General features: G+C 40.7%; 1 protein-coding gene and 1 pseudogene across 2 annotated transcripts in view; one reads left to right on the top strand and one right to left on the bottom strand.

Moving 5' to 3' along the window:
• The window catches only part of LOC116550035, a 30011-nt pseudogene extending 7715 nt beyond the window's left edge, over window positions 1-22296 (bottom strand).
• The window catches only part of SND1 (staphylococcal nuclease and tudor domain containing 1), a 457598-nt gene that overhangs the window by 216075 nt on the left and 216017 nt on the right, over window positions 1-25506 (top strand). For both annotated transcript variants that reach the window (XR_004268168.1, XM_032275661.1), the window contains exon 13: window positions 24127-24237. Coding sequence is in view for 1 of the 2 variants with exons in the window: in XM_032275661.1 (XP_032131552.1) it covers window positions 24127-24237 (111 nt within the window). In the remaining variant the exon portion in view is untranslated. The remainder of the gene's footprint in view (window positions 1-24126; window positions 24238-25506) is intronic.

The following is a 25506-nucleotide window of genomic DNA, read 5'->3' as shown; positions in this document are numbered from 1 at the left end:
GTTTTTTGGTTTTGGGGTGTTTTGTTTTGTTTTTTTGAGACAAGGTCTCACTCTGGCTGGAATGCAGTGACATGATCATGGTCCATGACAGCCTTGACCTCCGGGATCCTCCGACTTCACCTTCCCGAGTAGCTGAGACTTCAGGCATGCCATCATGCCCAGCTAATTTTTTTTTTTTTTTTTTTTTTGGATAGAGACAGCCTCCTTATGTTGCAGAGGCTGCGGTATTTTGTTAAATCATAACTTCATCCATCCTTTTTTCTTTCTTTTTTTTTTTTTTTTTTTTTTGGATATAGAATCGTGCTCTGTTGCCAGGTGCCGGGCTGGAGTGCAGTGGTGCAATCTCGGCTCACTGCAATCTCTGCCTCCTGGCTTCAAGCAACTCTCCCGCCTCAGCCTCCCAAGTAGCTGGGACTACAGGCACGTGCCACCATGCCCAGCAAACTTTTTTGTATTTTTTAGTAGAGACAGGGTTTCACCATGTTGACCAGAACGGTCTTGATCTCTTGACCTCGTGATCCGCCCACCTTGGCCTCCCAAAGTTCTGGGATTACAGGTGTGAGCCACCGCGCAGGCCAACTTCATCTGTCCTTTGCATGCTGATGGTTATCAACTTTTTATTTCTCCTTATCTTTTCCCAATTAACCACATACCTGCTTTTCATTTCCATTTGTATTGTCTTACTCTCAAGTCATAGCCAACATGCCTAACTCCAATGGGGATTAAAATGAAGGTTCCAAACTCCAGTGTGCCCAAGAATTACCTGTGTAGTTTATTAAAATACAGCCTAGGCAGTGGGCTAGACCCATCTTTTTTAGTACTCGCTAAGCTAGAGTCCTTATCAGCCAGACATACAGAGCTTGAAGAGAAGCCAAGAATCTAGACAACTCATTTTGAGGAGTTGTCCAGGTTGATTGGATAGCCATTAAAATATATCACTGCTTGTACAGGGAGTATTCCAGATGTGCTTAAAATAGGCATAGTCATTCATATTTAATGGGTTACTAAGTTGGTTTATGAGCTGTAATTCAAGAAGCACATAGCATTTTGGATTGGGGAACCTAAAAGCTAGGGGCTGCCTGTCAATAATAGCTTTGATTCCCATCAGGAGCTGAAATAATTAAACGTGTTTGATCCTTTCTAGGTGTTCCTTGGGGTTTTGAGAGAAAGTGATTTCATTAGGAAGGTAGTGATTTAGTTATTTGTATGTTAAAGAACTCTCTTTTCAGTTCTTTCCTTCCACTGTTGCCATCCCTCCACTCCATGCACTCTACAAGCAGATCCAAGCATTTCGTACCTGTAGGTTTTCCCCTCTCCAAATCTCCTACATAATACTTCTGGATTAATTTTTCATAAATGCTGTTGTTAATGGTGTTATTTCACTACCACGGGTACTTTAGACGTTGACAGCTTTTGTCCACCAAGCCCCCTACTCAACTGTATCTCTTCCCATCACTCTCGGCAGTCTCATCTCTTACTTTCTGGAGTAAATATAGGGTTATCAGGAAAATGCTTTTAACTTCTTGTCCTCTCAGCTTCCAGTCTGCCTTCCTTATGCTTGCTTTCTTATCTCCTGCCTTCCCATCTCTGTAGAAAGCTTCACCTTCTTTCCAAACTGTTCTGCCTACATGCTCTGGATTCCAGCTCTTTTGTTTTCCTTGGGGTTTTGTGCTATTGGCTATTCTGTTTTTTAATTAATTTTACTTTTAATTGTCCTTCAGTCCTCTATTAAATCTGCTTTTCTTCTTCTGGCCTTCTCTTCATAGCCAAGTTAATTGGAAGAATTAAAAGACATTTAAATTCTGTCCCATTTGCTCTTCATTCCTTTCCCTTCTAGCTTTGAACCCTCCACATCATTCACCAATACTTCCCACAAGAACACTTCTCAGTCTTTACTTTTACTCAGTCTCTCTGGAGTATTTAATACTTACCTTTTAAAATCTTGTTTTCTTCTATCTTTTCAGTATACCACACTTTCCTGGATTTCCTTCTACAACTCTGATAACTTCTTCTCTGTCTGCTTTGAGGGCTCCTTAAGCGTTTGTGCTTCCTAGGCTTCTGTCTGTGTCACCCTTCTTATCACTGTTCAGTCTTTTGGTGATCTCATTCACCCTGTGTGCGTGTCGATGCTGCTGACTTTCCTATCCCTGTCTCTAGCAGTCTCTCCACCTATATTCAATTGCTGTTCCTTTACTCAAATAATCCCATCTTTTGAAGTTGTCACCATTTACATAGTCTTTTGGTCTAGAGATCATGGTGTCATCTCTATCTCCTCCTCACTCCTGGTACCTGATGACCTACTAGTTCAGGTTCATCCTTTCTCTCCTCACTGCCTGGTTTGTACTGTCAGCATGGAATAACTCAACAGTTCTTGTTACTAGCCTCTCTATTTCTAGTCTTACTGCCCTCCATTCCATTTTCTACATTCCTGCTGTAATTCTCCTTGTGAAACTCACGTCTGATTTTTAAAATCATTCTACAGCCTTAGGAGTATACGAAGCCATGACCTGCCTCCCTCTCTACCTCTCAATGTTTATATTTATATTCCCCTGCTCTCATTCACCATTCCTTTAAAAAAAAAAAAAAAAAAAAAAAAGCTTCAGTGCATTATTATTGAACTTAGCCTGCTCTCTGTCTGGAACATACATTTTATCTGGCTAGCTCTTACTCATCCTTCAGTGCTTCATTTCCCAGGAAAGCTTTGCTACAGGTACCCTGTCTAACATCTGAATTGTGCATCTTGTGTGTGTCTTTCCCCAGCACTTTGTGCTTACTTATAATAAGACTCTTAGTAGTCCAGGCACGGTGGCTCACACCTGTAATCCCAGCACTTTGAGAGACCAAGGTGGGTTGATCACTTGAGACCAAGAGTTCAAGTCCAGCCTGGGCAACATAGTGAAACCCTTTCTCTACTTAAAAAAGAAAAATAGGTGTGGTAGCATGCACCGTTAGTCCCGGCTACTCAGGAGGCTGAGGTGAGAGTTTGGCTTGAGCCTAGGAGGTGGAGGTTGCAGGGAACTGTGATTGTACCTTTGCACTCCAGCCTGGGTGACGAACCAGACCCTGCCAACAACAACAGAAAAGACTCATAGCATGTACAGCACTAGGTGACAAATCTCTATTTTATTCCCATTATATAATGCCTTTTCTGCCGTATAGAGGGTATTTGAGTTAATAAATGCTCATATTCTTTCCATGGCCCCCACAGGGTATGTCTTTATTTCTAAGCTTGACTAAGGTCCGAAACACAGATGATGCCTTATGTGGCATCATTTAGAGCTTTAGCTTTGTCTACGACCATAGGGGTCCTTCAGGTCAAGTTAGTCCCCTTGGTATGATAGAACAGAAAATTTGACTTGAAAGGTAAATATCTTTCTCAAGTTTCATCTTCTAAAGCCAGGCTTGGAATTTGAAATCTTGTGTTTCCAAGTGTAAGTGAAACTCAACCTCATTTGTATGTAATCTCCAAATTGCACCTTATTCTTAGGCCACACAAACATTATATGGTTATTTTATTTTTTAACTTTAGTTTGGGTTCTTTTTTTTTTTCTCTCTCTCTCTATAGTCAACAGATTATTTACTGAGTTGAGTACCTGACGTTGCTAGGCGCCGGCTCTTTTCACTGGGGATAAATGAGTGAATATAACAGAGAGATTTATTTTGTGTGGCGCTTACATTCCAGTGGGGGCAATCAGATAAAGAAACAGTGAAGATATATAGGTGCTGAAAAGTGCTATAGAGAAAAATAAAGCTAAGAAAGAGTTGAGGGAGGTATTCCAGGGTTAGGAGGGGGAAATTTTTTAGTAGGGAAGTCAGAGAAGAGTCAGGGAGGTCTCAGTGGCAAGGAGTCAGGAGCAATGACCTAAAGGTTATAAAAAAGCAAGCGGTAGAAGGCAAAGGCAGTGCTAGAGACCGTGGACTTGTGGTCAAGGGTCCTGGATAGCAAAGAAGGATTTAGGGCCAGAGCAGAGGGAGCAAAGGTGGGGGTGGTGGGAGATGAGGTTAGCGAGGGAGGCAGTGGGGACAGTAGACGCTGTAAATTACTGTAGGCGGTACTTGGATTTTGCTTTGAGTGAGACAGGAGCCGTTACAGTGTTTGGAGTAGAGGGATGGTAACAAGTTTTATCTACTTGCATCTCCAGAGATTTATTCTGGCTGAGAACTATTCTGATTATTCTAGGTGAGAATGTAGTTTAAAGTCAGTGATTTTCTTCTCACCTTTTAGTAAGTTCACATCCCATAGACTTTTTGTTTTAAGTAATTATAGATTCACAGAAGTTGCAAGGGTAGTAGAGAGAGGTCCATCCCATGTACCTTTCACCCAGTTTCCACCAGTGGTTAGATCTCACATAATTATAATACAATATCAAAACCAGGAAGTTAACATTCATACAGCATCTTTGTGTAGTTCTATACCATTTTGTCAACTGTTGATTCACATCCATCACAATGAAGGTAGAAAATTATTCAGCCATTACAGAGGTCTCCCTAGTGCCACCCCTTCTACCCCTTTCCCTTCCCATCATCCCTCTGACAACTGTTTGAAAACTCTATAGTTTTGTCATTTCAAGAACATTACATGAATGAAATCATACAGTATGTAATTCTGTGAGATGGGCTTTTTAAATTTAGCATAATGCCCTTGAGATCTGTGTAAGTCACTCCTTATATAAATAGTTTGTTCTGGTTGACTTCTAATCTGTGTATGGAAGAGGAGACAGGCTGTCATGGTAGAAGGATGCCTGTTTTATGACTTGAGACCTGAGTTCTAGCCCAACTCCATCACTAAATACTGCTTACTGTCTCTAGGTCACAGTTTAGCCACCTATAAAATGAATAAATCAGTCAATTACTAAGATTCTTTCAGGAATAATTTTTTGGTGGGAGGACTATAGCAGTCACCAACTCCATCTGCCTTCTTTTTTTTTTTTTTTCCACCGAGACAGAGTTTTGCTCTTGTTACCCAGGCTGGAGTGCAATGGTACGATATTGGCTCACCGCAACCTCCGCCTCCTGGGTTCAAGCAACTCTCCTGCCTCAACCTCCCGAGTAGCTGGGACTACAGGCGCGGCCACCATGCCCAGCTAAGTTTTGTATTTTTAGTAGAGACAGGGTTTCACCATGTTAACCAGGATGGTCTCAATCTCTTGACCTCGTGATCCAACTGCCTCGGCTCCCAAAGTGCTGGGATTATAGGCGTGAGCCACCGCGCCCGGCCCATCTGCCTTCTTAATAGGTACTGTGCAATAATCTCCTATGGTCCTTAGTATGTTGTTAAGCTCATACTGACTACTCAAGAAACAGCTCATAATGGTTTTATTGACATATTGCTCCTACTTATCTTTTTCCAGTAGAGGCTCGATAGGCCAATGTAATACTTAACAAGCTACAGTCATGCATTACTTAACAATTGAGACACCTTCTGAAAAATGTGTCCTTAGGCAATTTTGTCATCATTCGAACATCATGGAGTGTACTCACACAAACCCTGATGTTATAGCCTACCACACTCGGAGGCTATATGGTACAGCCTGTTGTTCCTATACTAAAAGCTGTACAGCATGTGGCTGTACTGAGTACTTTTGGCAGTTATATAACACAGTGGTAAGTATTTGTGTATGTAAACATCTAAACATAGAAAAGTCACAGTAAAATTAGAGTATAAAGGGTACTTAACCATGAATGGAGTTTGCAGGACAGAAGTTGCTTTGGGTGAATCATTGATTAAATAGTAAGTGAATGTGAAGGCCTAGGACATTACTGTATACTACTGTAGACTTTATAAACGCTACACTCAGGCTACATTAAATTTATTTCAAAAGGTTTTTGTTTTCAATAATAAATTAACCGTAGCTTACTATAACTTTTATAATGCTTAATTTAAAAAAAAAAAAAAAAAAAAAAAAAAAAAACTTTGACTCCAGCTGGGCATGGTGGCTTGTCCCTGTAATCCTAGCACTTTGGGAGGCCGAGGCGGGCAGATCACCTGAGGTCAGGAGTTCGAGACCAGCCTGGCCAACCATGGCCAACGTGGTGAAACTCCATCTCTACTAGAAATACAAAAATTAGCCAGGTGAGGTGGTACATGCCTGTAATCCCAGCTCCTTAGGTGTCTGAGCCAGGGGAATTGCTTGAACCCAGGAGGCGGAGCTTGCAGTGAGCTGAGATCACACAGCTGCACTGCAGTCTAGGCGACAGGGCAAGATTCTGTCTCAAAAAAGAAAAAAAAAATAGAAAGAGAAAAACTTTGACTCTTTCGTAATAACACCAAGCTTAAAACAGAAACATCGAACAGCTGCAAAAATTTTTTTTAATATTATTCTATAAACTTTTCTATTTTTAAAATTTATGTATTTACTTTTTAAAACTCATTTGTTGAAACTAAGACACAGACATACACATTAGCCTAGTCCTACACAGTCAGGATAATCCATATCACTGTCTTCCACCTCTACATCTTGTCCCGCTGGGAGGTCTTAAGGGGCAGTAATGTGGATAGAGCTGTCATCTCCTATGATTACAATACCTTCTTCTGGATACTTCCTGAAGGACCTACCTGAGGCTGTTTCACAGTTAATTTCTTTAAGTTGAAGGAGTGCACTCTAAAATAACAATAAGTATGGTAGTAAATACATACACCAGTAACATAGTCATTTATTATTGTTATCCATTACCGTTACTGTCTGTACATAATTGTTTTGTTTTGTGCTATACTTTCACAAGATTCGCAGTACAGTAGGTTTGTTTTTACCAGCTTCACCACAAACTTGGGAGTAATGCATTGTGCTACAGCTATGACTACGCAGTCTTGAGACCATAGCACATTTTTTAGCTCCATTATAATCTTATGGGATCTGCCTGCTTATATGTGCTCCATCATTGACCAAAACATTATTATGTGGTGTGTGACTGTATGTAAATATGAAGATGAGTGTTTGATTTTTCATTATTTTTAGCGATAAAATACAGAAAACTGTATCTTAGCACAGAAAATAATGGAATTCCTCTTGCTGCCATAGTGCTCCACAACCAGAAATGCATAACGTATGCTTAATGCTCATTGAAATGATACACGATCTTGTTGCCCTCAAATATTATCATCAAGTGTCATTATAAAGATATGGATAGAAGTATGAATCTATATTGAATATTCGCATCATGACTATTAATAAGTAAACCCTGGTTCGTGTTAAAAATTAAATTATAGGTTGGAAGCAAGGACTCACACCTGTAATCCCAACATTTTGGAGGGCCGAGGCAGGAAGATTGCTTGAGATCAGGAGTTCAAGACCAGCCTGGGCAACATAGCAACACCCCATCTCTACAAAAAACATCAAAAGATTAGCCAGGCGTGGTGGTGAACGCCTATAGTCTAACTAATCAGGAGGCCGAGGCAGGAGGATTGCTTGAGCCTAGAAGCTCGAGGCTGCAGTGAGCTCAGATTGTGCCACCATTTTCCACCCTGGGCAACAGAGCAAGACCATATCTCAAAAAAAAAAAAAAAAAAATTGATTGTAATATGTCTGATCTAGAAGCTATTTCATAGAGCATTTAGATCTAGCATCTCATTTTGTGAGCATGGAAACTGGCACAGGCTTATCATATTTACATAAGGTGAAACAGCTATAGAGAGAGCTAGGGTTAGAGCCCAGACCCCCTGCTCCTTATCCTTTCTCTGCATCATGCAGGCTTTTGTGAAACAGGCTCACAATTGCTCTCTGGCCTGAGAGGGCTGGAAGGAGTGCATAGGATTACATGACTCTCACTATTGAAGACTAAATCTCAATGCTCTGTGTAACTTCTTTCTTTTGTTGGTGTGGATGATGGAGAATGAATTGATCAGTGTTTATTTCCAGCATTTCGGTTTGGCCGTATACATTTGTTTTGCTGTGGTCTCCTTGCTCTTCACCTATTTTTTACAATTTAGATGAGAATTTTTTTTCCTATTAGGGTGTTGATATGACACAATCTTACATTAGACTTTCTTTTAAAAAAAAAAAAACAAAAACTGTGCCATTGGTGAACTGCCTGTTTTAGAAAGTTGGTTTCCTGTTTTGTAAGCTTGAGAAAACAAACATAATACACTAAACTAAAAGCCAAATATATTTTTGGTGCCTATAGATGTGAAATTATTTTAACTGGTAAGTAGTTGACTGTCTGTGATCGATTTTTTTTCTTCTAGGAAAATGAATATAGTTGGGATATTATATTTGGTTAGAAATGTAAAGAAAATAACTAGGAGAATACCTCTTTGACCACCAACAGACCTACCACACATTTACCTTGTTCATTCACTCTCACCAGCACCTAAACTGATCTCTTTGCAGGAATATAGTGGTATCTTTGTAAAAATCAGAGATACATGTGTTCTTGACTTTAAGATGCTCATCTCTTATACATTCCACCCTTTAATATGCCAATCACAGATATTTCTAAACTGGCTTTTATTCTTCACCCAGTGGCAGTATCCTTGAAGCCACCTTCACTTCATCACTAGTCTTCTCTTGCCTTTCTGTTTTTTTCTGAGCAGGGTGGCTGAAACTGTTGGGTTTCAGGTGGGTTAGAGAACCTCACAGAAATGTATGTGTTCAAGTAGAGAACACGTCAGGTTCCTACTCAGCTAGTGGCGAGGTGACAGAGCAACACAGAGTTCTTTCCTCTTACTCTATGCCAAGTACCTAAGCAGAGGATTAAAGAGTAAGTGCCACCCAGCAACTTTTCCTGGACTCTGTAATTGGAGTGGGATTTGCCCAACCACCTGGCCTAGATGCTGCAGCTGGAATGGGAATTGAGTCATACAGGGCAAGCCCGGGAAGATAAAATCCTGTTGTATGTCTTTACCTGGGCCTGCAGGACTTTTTGAGGCCTATCTATGTCACCTACCTCTGACTCTGGGCCTGGGCTCCCATGTTTCCTAGTTTAGAAGAAATCATGGTCTATGCAAGTCATGCTTAGAGACCTTTTATTTTTGTTTTTTTGTAGGTGTTTTTTTTAGAGACAGGCTGTGTTGCCTACGCTGGAGTGCAGTGGCCATTCTTAGGCATGATTATAGCATATTCCTTCCTTCAACTCTTAAGCTCAAGTGTTCTTCCCACATCAGCTTCCCAAGTAGCTAGGACTACAAGGACATGCCACCACACCCAGCTGGACTTCTTATTATTTAACTCTTGAAATAAAACCTCATAATGTACTGTTAAGATCCTTTTGGTTACAAGAAACAGCAACAGCTCTGACTATTCTAAACAAAAGGAAGATATATGGGACATTACGAAGAGCTGTAGAATTCACTGGAGCATCAGGCTTGGAAAAATAGATGGAGAACAGGGCTGCTGCAAAGCCAAATATGCAGAATTGTTGTCTGTAGTTAGGAGCAGTCTGGCCAGGACACCCTCCCTCATGGTGTCACAGGGGCAGGACACCATTGTAAATGAATTCTGACTGTCCCCTCTTTTTTGTATTACTCTTCACGCAGAAGCATTTAATGGGCGGACTCTCTGTCACATGTCTCTGCCCCACCTGCCAGGGTCAGGGACAGGGTAGTCATGATTTTCATCTTCTGTGATGTACAGCTTAGCATTGCATCTGATTAAGAGTACAACAGTGTGATATGTTAAAAGGGAGATGACAGTTTACTGTTACATCCATTGTTTAACATGTAAAAGTGGCTTTCAAACACATATTTAAAGACCATATTATACACAAAAGTTTGGAATGACTATAATCAGTTTTTGTAACAGGACCCTTTGAGGTTATTGACTTGAGTCCGCAGTCTGGGACGGTGGTGGAGTAGAGAAAGAGTCCCCTGAGAGACTACACAGACTCTCAGTTCTACTCCCACTGTCACTGACTGAGAGAAGCTGAGGGTGTTTTTTGATACCTCTATTCACCCTCCCCATACTGATCTTTTTTGTGAAATTTTGTTTCTCAAAGGATAGGGAAGCAGAAAAAAAATAAGGAATGAAGGAAACATACTTAGTTCTACAATGAACATTTTTACTTTACGTTTCAATATATCTTGAGAGAAAAAGAGGGGTCAGCAGACATTTTCAAATCATTTCTCCTGTACCCCTCAATAAAATCCTCTGAATCCCCAGAAGGCCTGCAAATTATTGTAATTAATTGTTTAATATATAATTTAGCTAACGTTATTAGTACTAGAGTGCTCAAATCTATAATATATGGATAGATTATTTTTAATATGCGAATACATTTTAATGTATTAAGAGCAACTTGGATAATTCATATGCATAACATATTTCTATTTTATAGAATTATAAAAGCACAGCAGCATAATAAAGGGAAATAGATTAAGAATCAGAAGGCTCTTAGATACCCATTGTGCTGGTGTCACTCTTTTAGACAACAACTCATTAAAAAATTTTCTTGGTTTCTCTCTGGATCTGTCTTCATCTGCGTATGAAGGCATTTAGATTAGTTTATCTCTGTGGAGTCTTTTTGCTCAAAAATTCTGTGACTCAGTCAGTTATTACTTTGTTTTCATCCAACAGCCCACAGAACCTCCTGGGAACTCAGTGAGTAAAATCAATCAGCTAGCCAATAAATATTTATTGAGTGCCTACTAAGTGTTTCGCTCTTCTTGGACCAATAGGGAATTTGATTTAGTTGGGAAGACAAGATATATACCCAAAACAGATAATATACAGCAGTAAAAGCCGATTGCCAGATGAGTGTTGCAGCTACAGGCACCGGCATGGGGAGAATGCCAGGCTTGGTTGATGGCTAAGGAGAAGCCTGTTCAGGCTAAAGCAGAAAGTTGGAAGGGATTTAACAGAATAGGGTCAGAGGTATATGAGTGTAGATTGTAGAATACCTTCAATAGTCTGTTGCCTTGTAATTGTGGCACTGGAGTCAAAAGAAAACTGGATTTGAAATCAGAAAACCTGGCTTCTAATCATGGCTCTGCCACTTGCAAAATGATTATACGTGGCAAGGCTATAAGTTTTTCTCTTCTTTGGAAGCAATGTATACTACCTCTGTATCCTGTATTACTAGAGTGGTTCGCTTAATGTGTGTTTAAATGCATGTTCTCTGGTAGACATTCTGTAGATATTCATTAAGTCTGAAATATTCTTTTGAGTGAAAATGGATGACAGTTGTATCATCAGATGTTTTCAGATTAGAGGTTGGACAAGGTCACTGGCAATGTCCTTTGCATCACAGAAACACCATGTTTCGACGCCTAGCCTGTGTGGGCTTCCTTATTGGTTCCATCCTTTTCACTTACAAGCTTTGTAACCTTTCTGTGCTTCAGGTTTCCCATTTGTAAAATAGGGAATAATAACAGTCCCTATCTCATCAGAATTTTGTGAAGATCAAATGAGTTAATAAATGTACAGCATTTAGAATAGTGCTCAGTAAACTTTACTCTTCCTTCCCTTCCCCTCTCCATTTCCTTTTCCTGCTTCCTTTTGCCCCTCTCCCTCTCCCAGCCCTCCATCCTACCTCCTCCTCTTTGTCCTTTGCTCCTTCCCACTTCGTTGTCATCATTCAGATAGGATATTTATGATTGTCTCCGTATTAGAAAATTTCTAAAAAAGTTTTCTGTGGTGGTTGTAGTGGGTTTAAGAATGAGGATTACTTGCCAACCTAATCCTTTAGGAAGATTCAGTTGACAGTATTTAGAATTGGTCAGCATCGCCAGGAGACCAGGTAGGGGAGGCTGTAAATAGTCCATGTGAGAGGCAGTGGGAGTCTCAACTCAGGTAGAGAGAGAGAATCAGAAAGAAAATGTTCATGGGAGATGCATTGTAGGTTTGAGTTTAGAGATTTTATACAGGAATGAGAGAGATGTCAGGCCTAGGTGCTGAGAGTATGATGGTCCTCCAGACTGGGCTGTTGGGAGGAGGAGCTGATTTGGTAAGATTCAAAAAAGCTTTTATCTAGGGAAGTGAGTTTTATTTTTGAAATGCTGAATTTTACAGGATGATGAATCATACAAATTCACATGTCCTGCAGATAGTTGAAAATGTGAATGCATGGCATATTTAGCAGTGAGTGGACCAGTTTAGCTGGATTGGAAGTGCATGTAGTTTACTTTCTTCAAGCTTGATCCGTACTTGATTGGTCCAATCTAATTATTTTTGAAGTATCTATTTGTTTCCTTCTGGGAAAGAAGTATCCTTGTTGTATAGCAGGAGTGTCACTTTGCGAACATTGCCCCACGTGCTGTTACTTAGAGAGATTCAGACAAGTCTATCCAGTTTATATTAAAAGGATTTTTTTTCCTTGTTTTTCTTCTCTCTTTTACTGTGATGATTGAGGATCAGAGAAAATATCAGATATTTGAAGATAGACATTGTTTTATTGCCACTTATATTTAATATGCCCCTCATTGTTCAGCCAACATTCATCATGTCCTAACTTCCCTAGATATTTTACTGACCTGGAAGTGCAGTGGTATTCAGAGAGGATCTGGCATAGCAGAGTCTAACACCACAGTTTTACTTGTCTTATAAAGCCATAACCATGATATTGCTGAATAAATGGAACTATCAAATAAGAGGTGGCAATAAGATTACAGCACTGCAGAAATCCTGGGGGCAGAATAAAATTGTCTATTTACTAAGCATAACTATTTGATATAGCTGTTTGATGTTATGGCTTCTTCCTCCTCTTTTTCTAAATTGCTTTGACCCATATTTTTAACACCATATTTTCTACTCGCCAGCTTTATAAAGTGGGTTAGTTGTTGAATTCTACTGCTTCCATGTGTATTTCTATCTTATCTTCCTCTGTCTGTTCATTGTTCTTTCAGGAGCTCTCGGGTAGGTGCTCACCTAGGTAGGTAGGGAATGAGTGGAAATGAGGTAATGGGTATGCTATAGCTCAGAGATGCCTTGGAGCAGATGTAGCTCTTGTGGCCGGGGGATTAGGAAGTGACTTTTTTTTTTTTTTTTTTTTTTTTTTTGAGACAGAGTTTCACTCATGTTACCCAGGCTGGAATGCAATGGCGCGATCTCGGCTCACTGCAACCTCCGCCTCCTGGGTTCAGGCAATTCTGCTGCCTCAGCCTTCTGAGCAGCTGGGATTACAGGCACGCACCACCATGCCCAGCTAATTTTTTGTATTTTTAGTAGAGACGGGGTTTCACCATGTTGACCGGGATGGTCTCGATCTCTTGACCTCGTGATCCACCCGCCTCGGCCTCCCAAAGTGTTGGGATTACAGGCTTGAGCCACCGTGCCCGGCCTGGAAGTGACATTTCTTTATCACCTACTTCATATGTATATTATTATATATATAAAATATATATATGTTTATATATATAGATATATTTATAAATATATTTTTATATATATGAGATGGGGTTTTGCCATGTTGCCCAGGCAGGTCTCAAACTCCTGAGCTCGTGAGCCATCCACCTAGGCTTCCCAAAGTGCAAGGATTGCAGGCATGAGCCACCGCATCCAGCCTATTACCCACTTTTAAAACCCCAGTTTACAGATATCTTTGGTTTTATTTCTTTCCTTCCCAAACTGAAGAAGGCTATTGGTGCTCAGTGAGATGTGGCCTCTGTAGCTGGAGAGGCATTTGTCAGGACTCAAATATAAGCTGCTTATTAATAATGAAGTTTGGATGGGTATGTGCTAAAGGGATTCCAGGGTGTATTTGTCTACAAAATAGTCATATTTTAATGGAATGACTTTTCTCTCTCCTCCTGCCCCTCTTTCCCCTTCCCTATCTTCTTCTTTCTTTCTTTCATGAAGCATTCTACCAATGTTGTTTATGGGTGTCTTTTGGTTTCATTCTAAAGAAATGAAAGCATCCTTTCAAGTTCTTAAAATTAGGACTAAGTCCATATCAATCTTTCTTGTTTTCTTTCCACTTCCTCCTCACATGAGGAAGAATGATTAGGAATTATTGAAGTGCAGTCATTGTTCCCATGAGTTCTTGATTTTTGTATCTCCAGTATCTAGAAAATGCTCTCAACACTCAGTTGTATTTGTAATCACAGACCTATTCATAGTCTAAATACTCCTTAAATATGAACTACAACTTATTGGAGAGATTTGTTTAGGAGAATATTCTTTTTGCTTTATTTGCTTTAAGTTCCATACCTGTCCATTCATGAGTCTGATTTTTTGGGATCATGCCTTTATGTTGCCCTATAACCACAGCTGTGCTGGTAGACTGTCAAAGGCAATAGACACATGGCTCTCAGAGCCTGGAGTAAGGATGCCCTGCCCCAGAATGCTGCAGCTCTTGACAACCCTTGATGTTCCCATCACTCCACATGAGCTACCAAAGCCTGGCCAGAGATGTCGAAGCATTTGAATTTTCCTCTGTTTTCAGCCTGTATTATGAATTCTGGGAAAGTCTCTAGCCACTGTTTTGATCCACTGGTGGTTTTCCTGGTGGCAGACCTTGTTAAACAGAAAATGGGCTTTAAATTGTTAATCAGTGTAAACGGATTTAAAAAATCAATTTCAGTCATTTTTAGAACTACATAAGTTGAAGGGGGAAGTGAAAAATAGTGAAGAAGGTGGGAGAGAGATTTAGTAAATCTATAAAGCATGTGTGCCACCTCAAATGTTTCCAATTATTGAGGCTTCCAAAACAGAATCTCCTGTCTACGGATGCAGCTTGCTTATGTGAGAAATGCCTCCTAGATATATATGAAGAACAAAAATGGGGACAAAAATATCAATGATCCAGATTCACAGGATTTCAACCAGTGGAGACTAGCTTTCAGATGTTACCTGTTGCTTTCTATGACTTTTTCCTTGTTGGAGACCTGGTTGGAAAATAGTAACTTAATAAAAGATACTGGTACATGGCCCATTGTCTCTTCGTCTCTCTCATCTATAGTTTTTGCCCTTACCATTTAGAGATTTCTTTTGTCAGCTTACAGAAGCCAAATCTGTCTCAAGTCTGAAATTGTCAGGTTCCTGCTTGAAAGAACATGGATGTTAGAGGTCTTAGTGTGAACTTGTATGGAAGATCTAAAGAGAGCCTGGCATTGGGCCTGTTCACTGTTGAGCATTTTTCCTATTTACTAACGGTGTTTTGGGATAGGGAGCCCACATCCTCCATATATATGAGCAAAAGAACTAATAATCTGAAGAAAATAGTTTTTCAGTCTTCTGAGCTTTCTACCCCATTATTGAATCCTGTGGTGACCTTCCTTACTCGTTTCTAATCTAGTTGCAAGGAAAGATATCAGCACCCTGTAGCTTCCCTTCTGGATCAGCCCCACAGTAAAATATCCCCTGCATAGCTGACAATAAGTGAGATCAGCCATGTGGTATGTCAGGAATCAATATCAGAATTCTGTCAACTGCAGATCTCTATCTGGGCTCTTCTGAGAATGCCTGTAGTTCTGGGGAAAGTACACCTAGTTTGTAAATGGAGTAGAGGCAGTTTTCCAGCGTTAAGACATTGGCGCCTTTGAGGGTCATGGGTGACAGAGGCCTGGGATACATGCCTGATGTCTCACAGTAAACAGCCATGGGGTGCCTTTTGCGCTTAGTTTATAAAATTTTATCACAGGGCATTGAAGTTACCATAAAGAATATGTAATAAATGTATGTGTGTGTGCAGGCATGCAGCAATCCGCATGAGATATGTGCCTCTACTATTGATGAAGTGACCACAGTAGTTCCCCTTGACCTGTAATTCTAGTTACCCATGATCAACCACAGTCTGAAAATATTAAGTGGAAAATTCTAGAAATAAACAACTCATGAGTTTTAAATTGTGTGCCTGTCTGAAGAGCCCTATTCAGTGATGAGATATCTCACCCTCCAGCCCAGGCTATGAATCACCACCTTCTCCACTGTATCCAGACAGTATGCACTACCCACATCTTAAGTCTCTTAGTAGCCGTCTCAGTAATTAGGTTGACTGGCTATGGATGCTGGCATATTGCTACAATTGTTCTGTTTTATTAGTAGTTATTGTTGTTAATCTCTTACAGTGTTAAATGGTAGGTTAAACTTCATTATAAGTATGTATGTATAGGAAAACGCATACAGAGTTCAGTACTCTGTGCAGTTTCAGGCATTTACTAGGGGCCTTGGAGCATATATTTCTTGTGGATAGGGAGGTACTACTATGTTATGGATATACTACCCTCTTAATTATATTTTATTTCTTTCCTTTACCCGTGACTAAAATATATTGCAGGCTCATTTTACTTTATTCTGAATATGTGCCCACATGTGTTTACCTTAAGGAAAATATTCAGCTTTTCTGATCTCCATGGATGCCTCAGAGACTGATAAAATGTAGATAGTTTGTAAATGAAAAATGTGAAGTTCAAAGAGCCAGATAAAAATCTATGAATGAGAGCCACTGGGTTATCGTATCTTTTTCAGATGGAGAAGGAAGGGGTGGGTGTGTGTGTGGGTATAATGGTGTTATTCCCTGGGCCCACTCTCTTGATACTGTTGAGGCCCAGAACACGATCCCCCACAGGTTGACATTTTGACATGCGGAGAGGTCTCTGATTTTGTCTACCTCACCCTGCTACCCACCGTCTCCCGCAGCGCAGGGAGGGACTCTTTTCTGGAATGTCCTATTTGACTAAGATAGCTTCTTTCCCACAGAAATGCAGTTGTCTTAAATCCCCTTTCTAGAGATCTCACCAGATAATCAGAAAAGATGGACCACTGGAGTAATAGTAGAGAGTGGGCCCTATCACCATGCTCAAACTTTTCATATATTCTTCTGAGGGCAGCTCAGAGGGATTTACCTGGAAGACGATTGGCTTAATAAGACATCCTTTGTTTCCTTTCACCTTCCAGTAATGTCTGCCTCCCACTTTCTGGGCCCATTTATTCTCCCTGAAGATTTATTGCTCCTCAAAAAAATTACCGCATTCCTCATCTCACCCCTCCCCTATCAAAAGGGGTACATAAGCTTCTATACCACCGTAGGTTATTTAATGATCATTCTGTGATTCCCACCATGCTATGCACATTAAAAATTAAATGCGGGCCGGGCGTGTTGGCTCACGCCTGTAATCCCAGCACTTTGGGAGGCCGAGGCGGGTGGATCACGAGGTCAAGAGATCGAGACCATCCTGGTCAACATGGTGAAACCCTGTCTCTACTAAAAATACAAAAAATCAGCTGGGCATGGTGGCGCATGCCTGTAATCCCAGCTACTCAAGAGGCTGAGGCAGGAGAATTGCCTGAACCCAGGAGGCGGAGGTTGCAGTGAGCCGAGATCGCGCCATTGCACTCCAGCCTGGGCAACAAGAGCGAAACTGCGTCTCAAAAAAAAAAAAAAAAAAAATTAAATGTTATGTGCTCCATCTTCTGTTAATCTGCCTTTTGTCAGCTGATTTTTAGGAAGCCTTCAGAGGGCAAAGGGGAAGTTTACCCTCGGCCCCTGTAATATCTTTATTCATTTAACCCAGTTCTTTTTTTATCAAGTAGTATATTCCCTTTAAGTTAGCTCTACTTATATGCCCCAAAACTTCAAAGTCACAGAATGCATGAACGAGTGAGAAAGAGTATATATGTGTATGGGGAAAGTTTTATCTTTATTGTCCCTGTTGAAATATGCAAAACCTTTGGTTGTAAATATAACTGGACAGGCAAATGCGTAACACATAGTCTGGTTCTCTCATGAAGAAGCAAGATCAACTTTGAAAAGCTCTCTGCCTCTTCATGGTTTGACTCTATGAAAAGTTAGCAGTGGTTGGTGTTTGGTGTCAAATGGAAACAATTTTTTTTTTTTTAAACAGTCTCACTCTTTCACCCAGTCTGGAGTGCAGTAGTGTGACCACAGCTCACTGTAGCCTTGATCTCCCAGACTCAAGCGATCCTCCTGCTTCACCCACCCAAAGTGTTAGGATTATAGGCGTGAGCCACCACACCAGCCAAAACAATTCAGTCTTAAAGCAGTTAGGGCAGAGGCTAGATGTAGTGGCCCATGCTTGTAGTCTCAGGACTTCGGGAGGCCAAAGTGAAAGAATCGCTTGTGCCCAAGAGCTCGCAACCATCCTGGGCAATATAGTAAGACCCTTTCCCTACAATAAAAATTTAAAAATGAACCAAGCATGGTAGCATGTGCCTTTAGTCCTAGCTACTCGGGAGGCTGGGGTGGAAGGATCCCTTAAACCCAGGAGTTTGTGGCTGCAGTAACTATGATCATACCACTGCACCCTAGCCTGTGTGACAGAGCAAGACCCTGTCCCTTTTATTTAAAAAAAAAAAGAAAGAAAAAAAGAAGAAGCAATCAAAGCAGATTAAAGGCATATGCGCTCAGAGAGGTAGTCTGGCTTGGGGTCTCAGAGCCCCATAGGAGGTTAAGGATGATCAGTCATACAAGGTATCAAGGTCCAAACTGGGTGCGGACATCCAGATGGAAGGTGGCTCCATAGCCAGGCATTAAAGACGGAGTGTCCACTTGGGAGCGGTGGCATCAGTGTTAGAAGACCCGTTACACTCAGGAGTATCAATCCTACAAGTAAAATAATAAAGATAAAACCAGGTTTCTCGCCATCAGAGAAGGTATTTACAAATACAAAAAGGAAGAAAACTAGAATGAACCCTGTAGTGGCGGATTGGAATTTTAGATATTTGTGTGAACTCATGGTATGTTGGTTCAGGTTCTACAAGAAGCACTTTGCCAAGAAGGATTAGATGTGCAAGAGATTAACTGGAGAAAACTCATCTCAAGGAAGATGGGAAGAGAGCCCCAGGATGCCTGTGAAGAGCTGTCAGACTGTAATGCAGGTCAAATCGCTGTGCAGAAGGGACAGAATCAAGGAAGGTTAGCTAGGGAATGGCTGAGCTGTGGGCCTGTTCTAAAGAGTTTCCTCAAAACTTGATACGAAGTCAAAATTGTCCATCATAGGAGCCCTATGTCCCTCAGCAATAGGCCTGCCTTAGTATCTCTGTTGCACTCCACTATTGGCTGGGAGCAGCTGGTGGGAAGCATAGCCTTGGCTGAAGTAGCAGTGATTGCTTTCAGAGCACAGCAGCTGGGCTGTCAGTCTATTATGCTTCCTGCAGTTGGAGATCCAAGAGGCACATTTTCATGACTGCCACACATGGTTTTCAATAGATATAGATAGATTTAGAAATAAACATATAAAAATAAATATAGATGTAAATGTGGGCTCCTTAGATAAATGGCTAATTTCAGATCTGGGGAAGACAGTACAAGATAAGCCTGGAACATGTTGTACCAGAAAACAGAGAAGCGCTCAAAAAAAGGTAGGAGACATGTCTAAAGGACACAGAAGTTCTGGCTCCCACTGGCCACATTGGGAACAATTTGAGTGTCAAAGAACAGTAGTAGTAGATTATAACTGTTTGACTAAAATGAGATTCCATGAATTTATACTAATACAAACAAATAAATGAATAACTTGGGAGTTTAATGGGAGGTGAAAATTATATAGCACAAAGTGTCTACTCACAAAATATCTGTTAATTACAATGGAGAAGCCTGGTAGACACCACCCAAATCAAGTGATCAAGATTACCATCATCAATAAATGATGAATCAGTGCTTAATTTTACTATGGTCATGAAGAAACATCAGACAAACCAAAATAACTGACCTGTAGTCTTCAAAAGTGTCAAGGCCATAATAGTCAAAGAAAGACTGAAGAGCTACTCCAGACTAGAGTGACCTGACCACTAAATGCAACACCTGATTCTGAACTAGATCCTTTTCTTTGAAGTATTCTATTAGAACAGTTGGCAAAATTTGAGTAGGTTTGTGGATTAGATAGTAACAATGTGTTAATATCCTAGTTCTAATGTTTTTTGAGTATGCAGGAAAATCTCCTGCTTCATAGAAAATGCAGAATAGATTATTTGAGGAGAGGTACAGCAGATAGGCCAGTCGCTCTTAAATAGTTGAAAGGTATGCTCTTCGTACGGTTATGTGCAACTTTTCTATAAGCTTAGATGGTTTCAGCATTAACACAAACACACATTATGAAGTAATCTGGACAGTTTTAGACAATTATCAATTGCCAATATATTGTTACTACCAATATTGGTAGAGGTGGGGAAGGCAGGCAAAAATATGATCAAACAATTGGGGCCTACTGTAAATGAATTTCACCCCCTAGGATTCCTGTTCTGTTGTATGGTTATAGAACACATTTTCTCCATATTGGCATAATATAGAACCCCACGGATTCACTACTCTCTTATCATGGGTAAGTTTGAGCTTATATTACAAGGTGCTTGCTGTGGAAATTAACTGGAGGAGAAGATGTCAACTACTTGTCTATCTTGTGAGCAAGCCTGCCTGTGAGACCCATGTCATTTGTGTTTGTTTATATAAGGAACCACCTGATCATGCCTAATGGAAACCGTTGACTTTTAATAGAACCCTAAATATGTCTTTTAGTTTGGAGAAGCATTTCAGTCCTAGCACTAATTTTCTTTGTGTTTCTAGCCGATAGGGAGAGTGATGGCTTACTGTGAGACTTCCAAGGCTGTTAGGTCCCTTTTTATATGCCGATTGTGAATTATCCATTCAGGCCAGACATGTGTAATTGGAGTAGAATTACTGACACACTCAAGAAAGAAGAATTTATAAATTTGTCCAAAGCAGCATAGTGTCATGGCACACAATTTAATGTTCCCTCTTCTTACTGGGCAACTGATCAACACACTAATGTCAGGTTGGGAGCCATCTTTAGCCAGGGGAAAATCTCCTGACCTTTCATTAGCAGCCAAAAGAAATGAATGAGACAGTCAAGTATATGGATCTAGGCTAATTCCACTTTCTCTCCCTCCCTTTCATTCTCTTTTTAAATTGAAGTCTCAGATAATTGAGAGGAGGAAGACAAAAGCTGGGAAGGCGTGCAAAAAGTTATCGTCTTTGATTCCATGCTGGGAACACTTGGCTAGGAGAATAATGTTCCAGTGCTGTATTTCCAAAATAATTAGGTATTTTTCTTTTCTTGTCTTGTCTTTCCTTTCCTTTTCCTTTTCTTTTCCTTTCCAGACAGAGTCTCACTCTTGTCGCCCAGGCTAGAGTACAGTGGCTCGATCTTGGCTCACTGCAACCTCTGCCTCCTGGGTTCAAAATATTCTCCTGTCTCAGCCTCTCAAGTAGCTGGGATTACAGGCACCCACCACCACGCCAAACTAATTTTTGTATTTATAGTAGACACAGGGTTTCACCATGTTGACCAGGATGGTCTCAAACTCCTGACCTCAGGTGATCCACCTGCCTCGGCCTCCCAAAGTGCTGGGATTACAGGGGTGAGCCACCGTGCCCGGCCAGGTGTTTTTCTTAAAAGAATATCTCAAATTTTCCTGGATGTTTCAAAACAAAAATTTTAAAATGTGCTTTAGTTTTGCTATGCTTTTTATTTTTTAAAATCCTAGATGAGATAAACGATTCAATTTAGAAAATACGATCTACTTTGTGCACAATACTGTGCTTGGCACTGGGATGTAAAGCAAGAAAAGCATGGCCCCTGCCCTCACAGAGTTTATCATTCACCAGGGAAGATAAAACAATGAATAAATAATTGCCATACATTGTGATGATGTATCACATGGGGAATACACCAAGAAGAGAACACATGTGATTCTCATATGCATGGCACGTAGTAAATGCCCAATAATGATGGTTGTTATCATTTCATGTATTTTTATTCTCGTTACTGCTAAGCACCAGCATCACAACTGTTCCTCCAGGAGAAATCTATAATTAGGGGATAAGAAGCTAAGGGAACATGGCTTAGATGCTGAGCTTTAAAGGAAAGAGAGAAGAAAGCAGTGGGCAGGGTGTGGAGTGATTTGGGAATCTAAGGCCTCAGGAACTCCATATGGCGGGTCTTAACTGCTTTGTAGACATTTGCTGATAGAATAAAGAGGGCAGGGACAACGAAGAGTAGGGAAAATGCCCTTGGTTTTTCCTGGCCAGGCAGGTACTCAGTAATTCTTTGAATTGATTTGAGCAGCACTAACTGGGGTGGATCATTAAACATTTGTGTTGTTTTTCTTTTTATATCAAAGCTTGTTTGTGTGAATTCTTCCTTGCCTACTCTGCCATTCCCACTTTCTCCTGCAGACCCTATGTATTGACTGTAAAATGTCAATGCTTAGTAATTCAAAATGCAGTAACAAATATTTCTTTGTTCTCTTGGTGTTTAAAATGGCCATGACATCTCAAACTATCAAAAGTGGAGTTGTCCCCCATACCACTCCCCAGCCTTCTTGCTAGTTCTTTGATGGGTGAAGCCTCTCTTGGTCCCTGCTGGGGCTCCTTGGTGACAATCTTAGTTATATCCTCACCACGTATCAACATCTGCATCTGCTGATTTGAGGCTGTTGCCTTCTCCATGCTGCCAAACACAACTCTGTGATAATGACAGCATTTGCCAACACGCTTATGCGGTGACTCAGGAGACAGGGTGGCCAGCAAAGCAGCCTCTTTGTGGGAGTGGATTTTGAGAAGTGCTAATTCCGTGGTGGTTTTGGAGATATTAATACCGTGCTGGCAGTAGATAAACAGGCATCAGAGGGGCACATAATGAGAAGATAATCAGCCACCACATCTTTTCCTCCTTGTTCTACCGACACGTTTATTTTTTGTTCTTTAAAAAACAAAAGTATGTTCTCCTGGGGTTTGACAAATAGAGCCCTTAAGTTGCGTAAACATGCACAGATACTGGTTGGTTCAGCTCCCAGCATCCCCACAGTATGGCTTTCTAAGAACGACTGGTTTGTTAGGAGTTAACCACATTTTCAAACAATACTCAGTCATAGCATATGGCACGGTAGCCTATTGCTTACCATAGCCTCTCCCTAAAGGGCAGCAAACCAGATGGTTTGAGTAGGGCCTTTGGTGTAATTATGACAGACACAAAGAAAGACATAACCACCATTCTCCCTCAATAATATCATGCCTCTTGTTTTCCAGTATTTGCTGTAGTTAATTATACTTAATTTTTGAAAATTTGTTTTTGTAGTTTGAGTGTTCATAACAAAGTTCCCTCTCCAGGTTGGGGAGGAACTACTCAAATAAGCACCATTAAGTGTCTGCATGCCGTTTTCCATTTATCCTTCTCTGGTTAGTAGATGCAGGCCACAGAGTGGCATCTCTGTGTGGCATTCCCAAGTGTGAGCAATATTCTTATTCCGGCAAAAAAAAACATTCATTGCATTTGATAATTACTTTGCATTAGAGTCTAACCGAGATCTTTTGTAGCTCCTATGTAGTATTGCTCCAAAACTGGTCATCTCAGATTTTACACTTTATACTTTCTTTGTTTCCCATCTTGATTTATTTTTTTTCTTTCTTTTTTGAGATAGGGTCTCATTCTGTTACCCAGGCTGGAGTGTAGTGGTGTGATCACAGCTCACAGCTCAGACTCCTGGTCTTCCTCCCTCAGCATCCCAAGTAGCTGGAACTATAGGCATGCACCAACATACTCGGCTAATTTTTAAATTTTTAATATGGAGATGGAGTCTCATTGTGTTGTCCAAGCAGGTCACAAACTCCTGGGCTCAAGTGATCCTAGCACCTGGGCCTCCCAAACTGTTGGGATCATAGACATGAGCCACAGCACAAAGAATTTCCTTCTACTAGAATGCTTCCTTCCTGCCTGCCCCTTCTCTCTTCATTCATGGTCTTATCTTTTCCAAGCCCACTTTGAGTAGGAGATCGACTCTCAGGAGTTCTTATAAGAGAAACAATGTTATGTTAAACCAATGTTTCTAACGCCACCAAACCAAAAGAAGACATTTTCTGGTTGTTCTGTCTGCTGGAAAGATTTTCAGAAATTTAGGTCAGGCTTTTATGTGTTCAGTTTTTTCTCTACGTGCCTAATATTTTATAACAGACTTTTCTTGAGGGCAGTGGCTTGTTTATAGCATTCTGTAAATAGCCTGGCATAATGTGGGCTTTTTACAGATATTTTTTGTCAGTTTTTATGTATGGATTGATATAGCATCTGACTGTACTAACCAGAAAAATGCTGAGCTAGGGAACTTTGTTATTTAACCTTTTATTTGGATTTCTAGCTTAGCAACTCATTGGTCTTGAATGAGTTGGCTTCTCCCTCCCTCTGCCAGAATGTGTTAAGACCTCCAGGTGCTTATTGTTATTATTTCTGTTGACTGAGCCCCATATGCATTTCTAGTCCTCACTGACCTATCTTTTCTGTTGCAGAAACATTGCTGAGGCTCTTGTCAGCAAAGGTCTAGCCACAGTGATCAGATACCGGCAGGATGATGACCAGAGATCATCACACTACGATGAACTGCTTGCTGCAGAGGCCAGGTAAGACCAAAAATTACTAAACACATGGGGACCCACACCCTCACTTGTTTCTCTCCCAGTATTGTGCCTATACCTGAGCAGAATGTGTTGGAAAATAACATGCTGAGAATGCTTTTATTATTATTCCAGATTTTCCCCATGAAAAGAAGGACACACTTTGAACTTGCTGTCTAATTTTGGTTAAGTGTACTTGGTCTTCCATTTTAAAAAATATGTAAAATAGGTATACGTTAGATATGATCTCGCTCTGTAGCTGTATAAAAGAAAGCATGAATGAGTGCACAAGAACAGATATGTTTATCATCATTCCCGGGACTAACAGTGAAGCTGTGCTTATGTGTGAAGTACATTCCCCTCTGTTTCTTACCTCCAGAGGCCTCAAACTCCCAGCCCCTCCCAGTTATCACCTCTAGACCTTTTGTCATGTACAAAGGAAATGAAAACATTTATTAGGAAATGAGTTTTGGTTTCAAACACTTTTGACAACTGGCAGGAGAGTGTTTGAGAAGCCCTGTGACATTTTACTTTTGTCCTTCATCCCTGTGGCCGGTTGCCCCAAGGACATGCATGCTCAGCAGTATTTCTGGCCATTGACATTCCTCAAGGCTCTTACTCAGGGAGGCTTTTGTCATTGGGTAGTGTGGTAGTTGAGTGATTCCCAGACTTCCTGGGAAACGAAGCGAAAACTGCGCTACTTTTTACTGAACTGACTTGGATAGCTCAGCAGACTGCTTGGACTCAACCAAAATATATCCATTGTTTAAACGTGATTACAGAGGCTTCCTCACTCAGCAGTTTTCCATAGCCTCTAGGACCCATTTAGTTCTAGGAGTTTGGTAATTGTCAGGTTATTTTCTACAGTTAGAGGAGGAATGATTCTGGGTACATGTTATCTAATCTCGGCTTCAGATTTTGTCACTGAATCACTTCTCTTGCTCTTTGGCCCATAACATTGCCCTGATGTGTGACATTTACCTCTAACACCATGTCACATCCTGATGGATAGAGCATCTGTAGAATGTCACACAGAATGTCAGCCGAGAAATCAGTCTGTCAGGCTGCTGTGGCTTTTGGATTCTTTCTTGTGGGCTTTTCCCCGGAGACCCTGTCGAGGACCTCATTCTTAAGTACAAAAAGTCCAGTGAAAATACTCACATCTTTGGTTGTTTAAAGCTCATTAATGGTCATTTAAAATGTGTAGTTCATGACTGGTATATTCTCGTAAACCTCCTTACTTTCTTCTCTCTCTACCTATATTATCAGTAAGCA

Source organism: Sapajus apella, unplaced genomic scaffold (assembly GCF_009761245.1).
Source record: "Sapajus apella isolate SASKATOON/1434 unplaced genomic scaffold, GSC_monkey_1.0 scaffold7, whole genome shotgun sequence".
In the NCBI taxonomy this organism is placed as follows: Eukaryota; Metazoa; Chordata; class Mammalia; order Primates; family Cebidae; genus Sapajus; species Sapajus apella.
The sequence above is the reverse complement of the archived record's forward strand: the minus strand, read 5'-3'. Positions and strand labels throughout refer to the sequence as shown.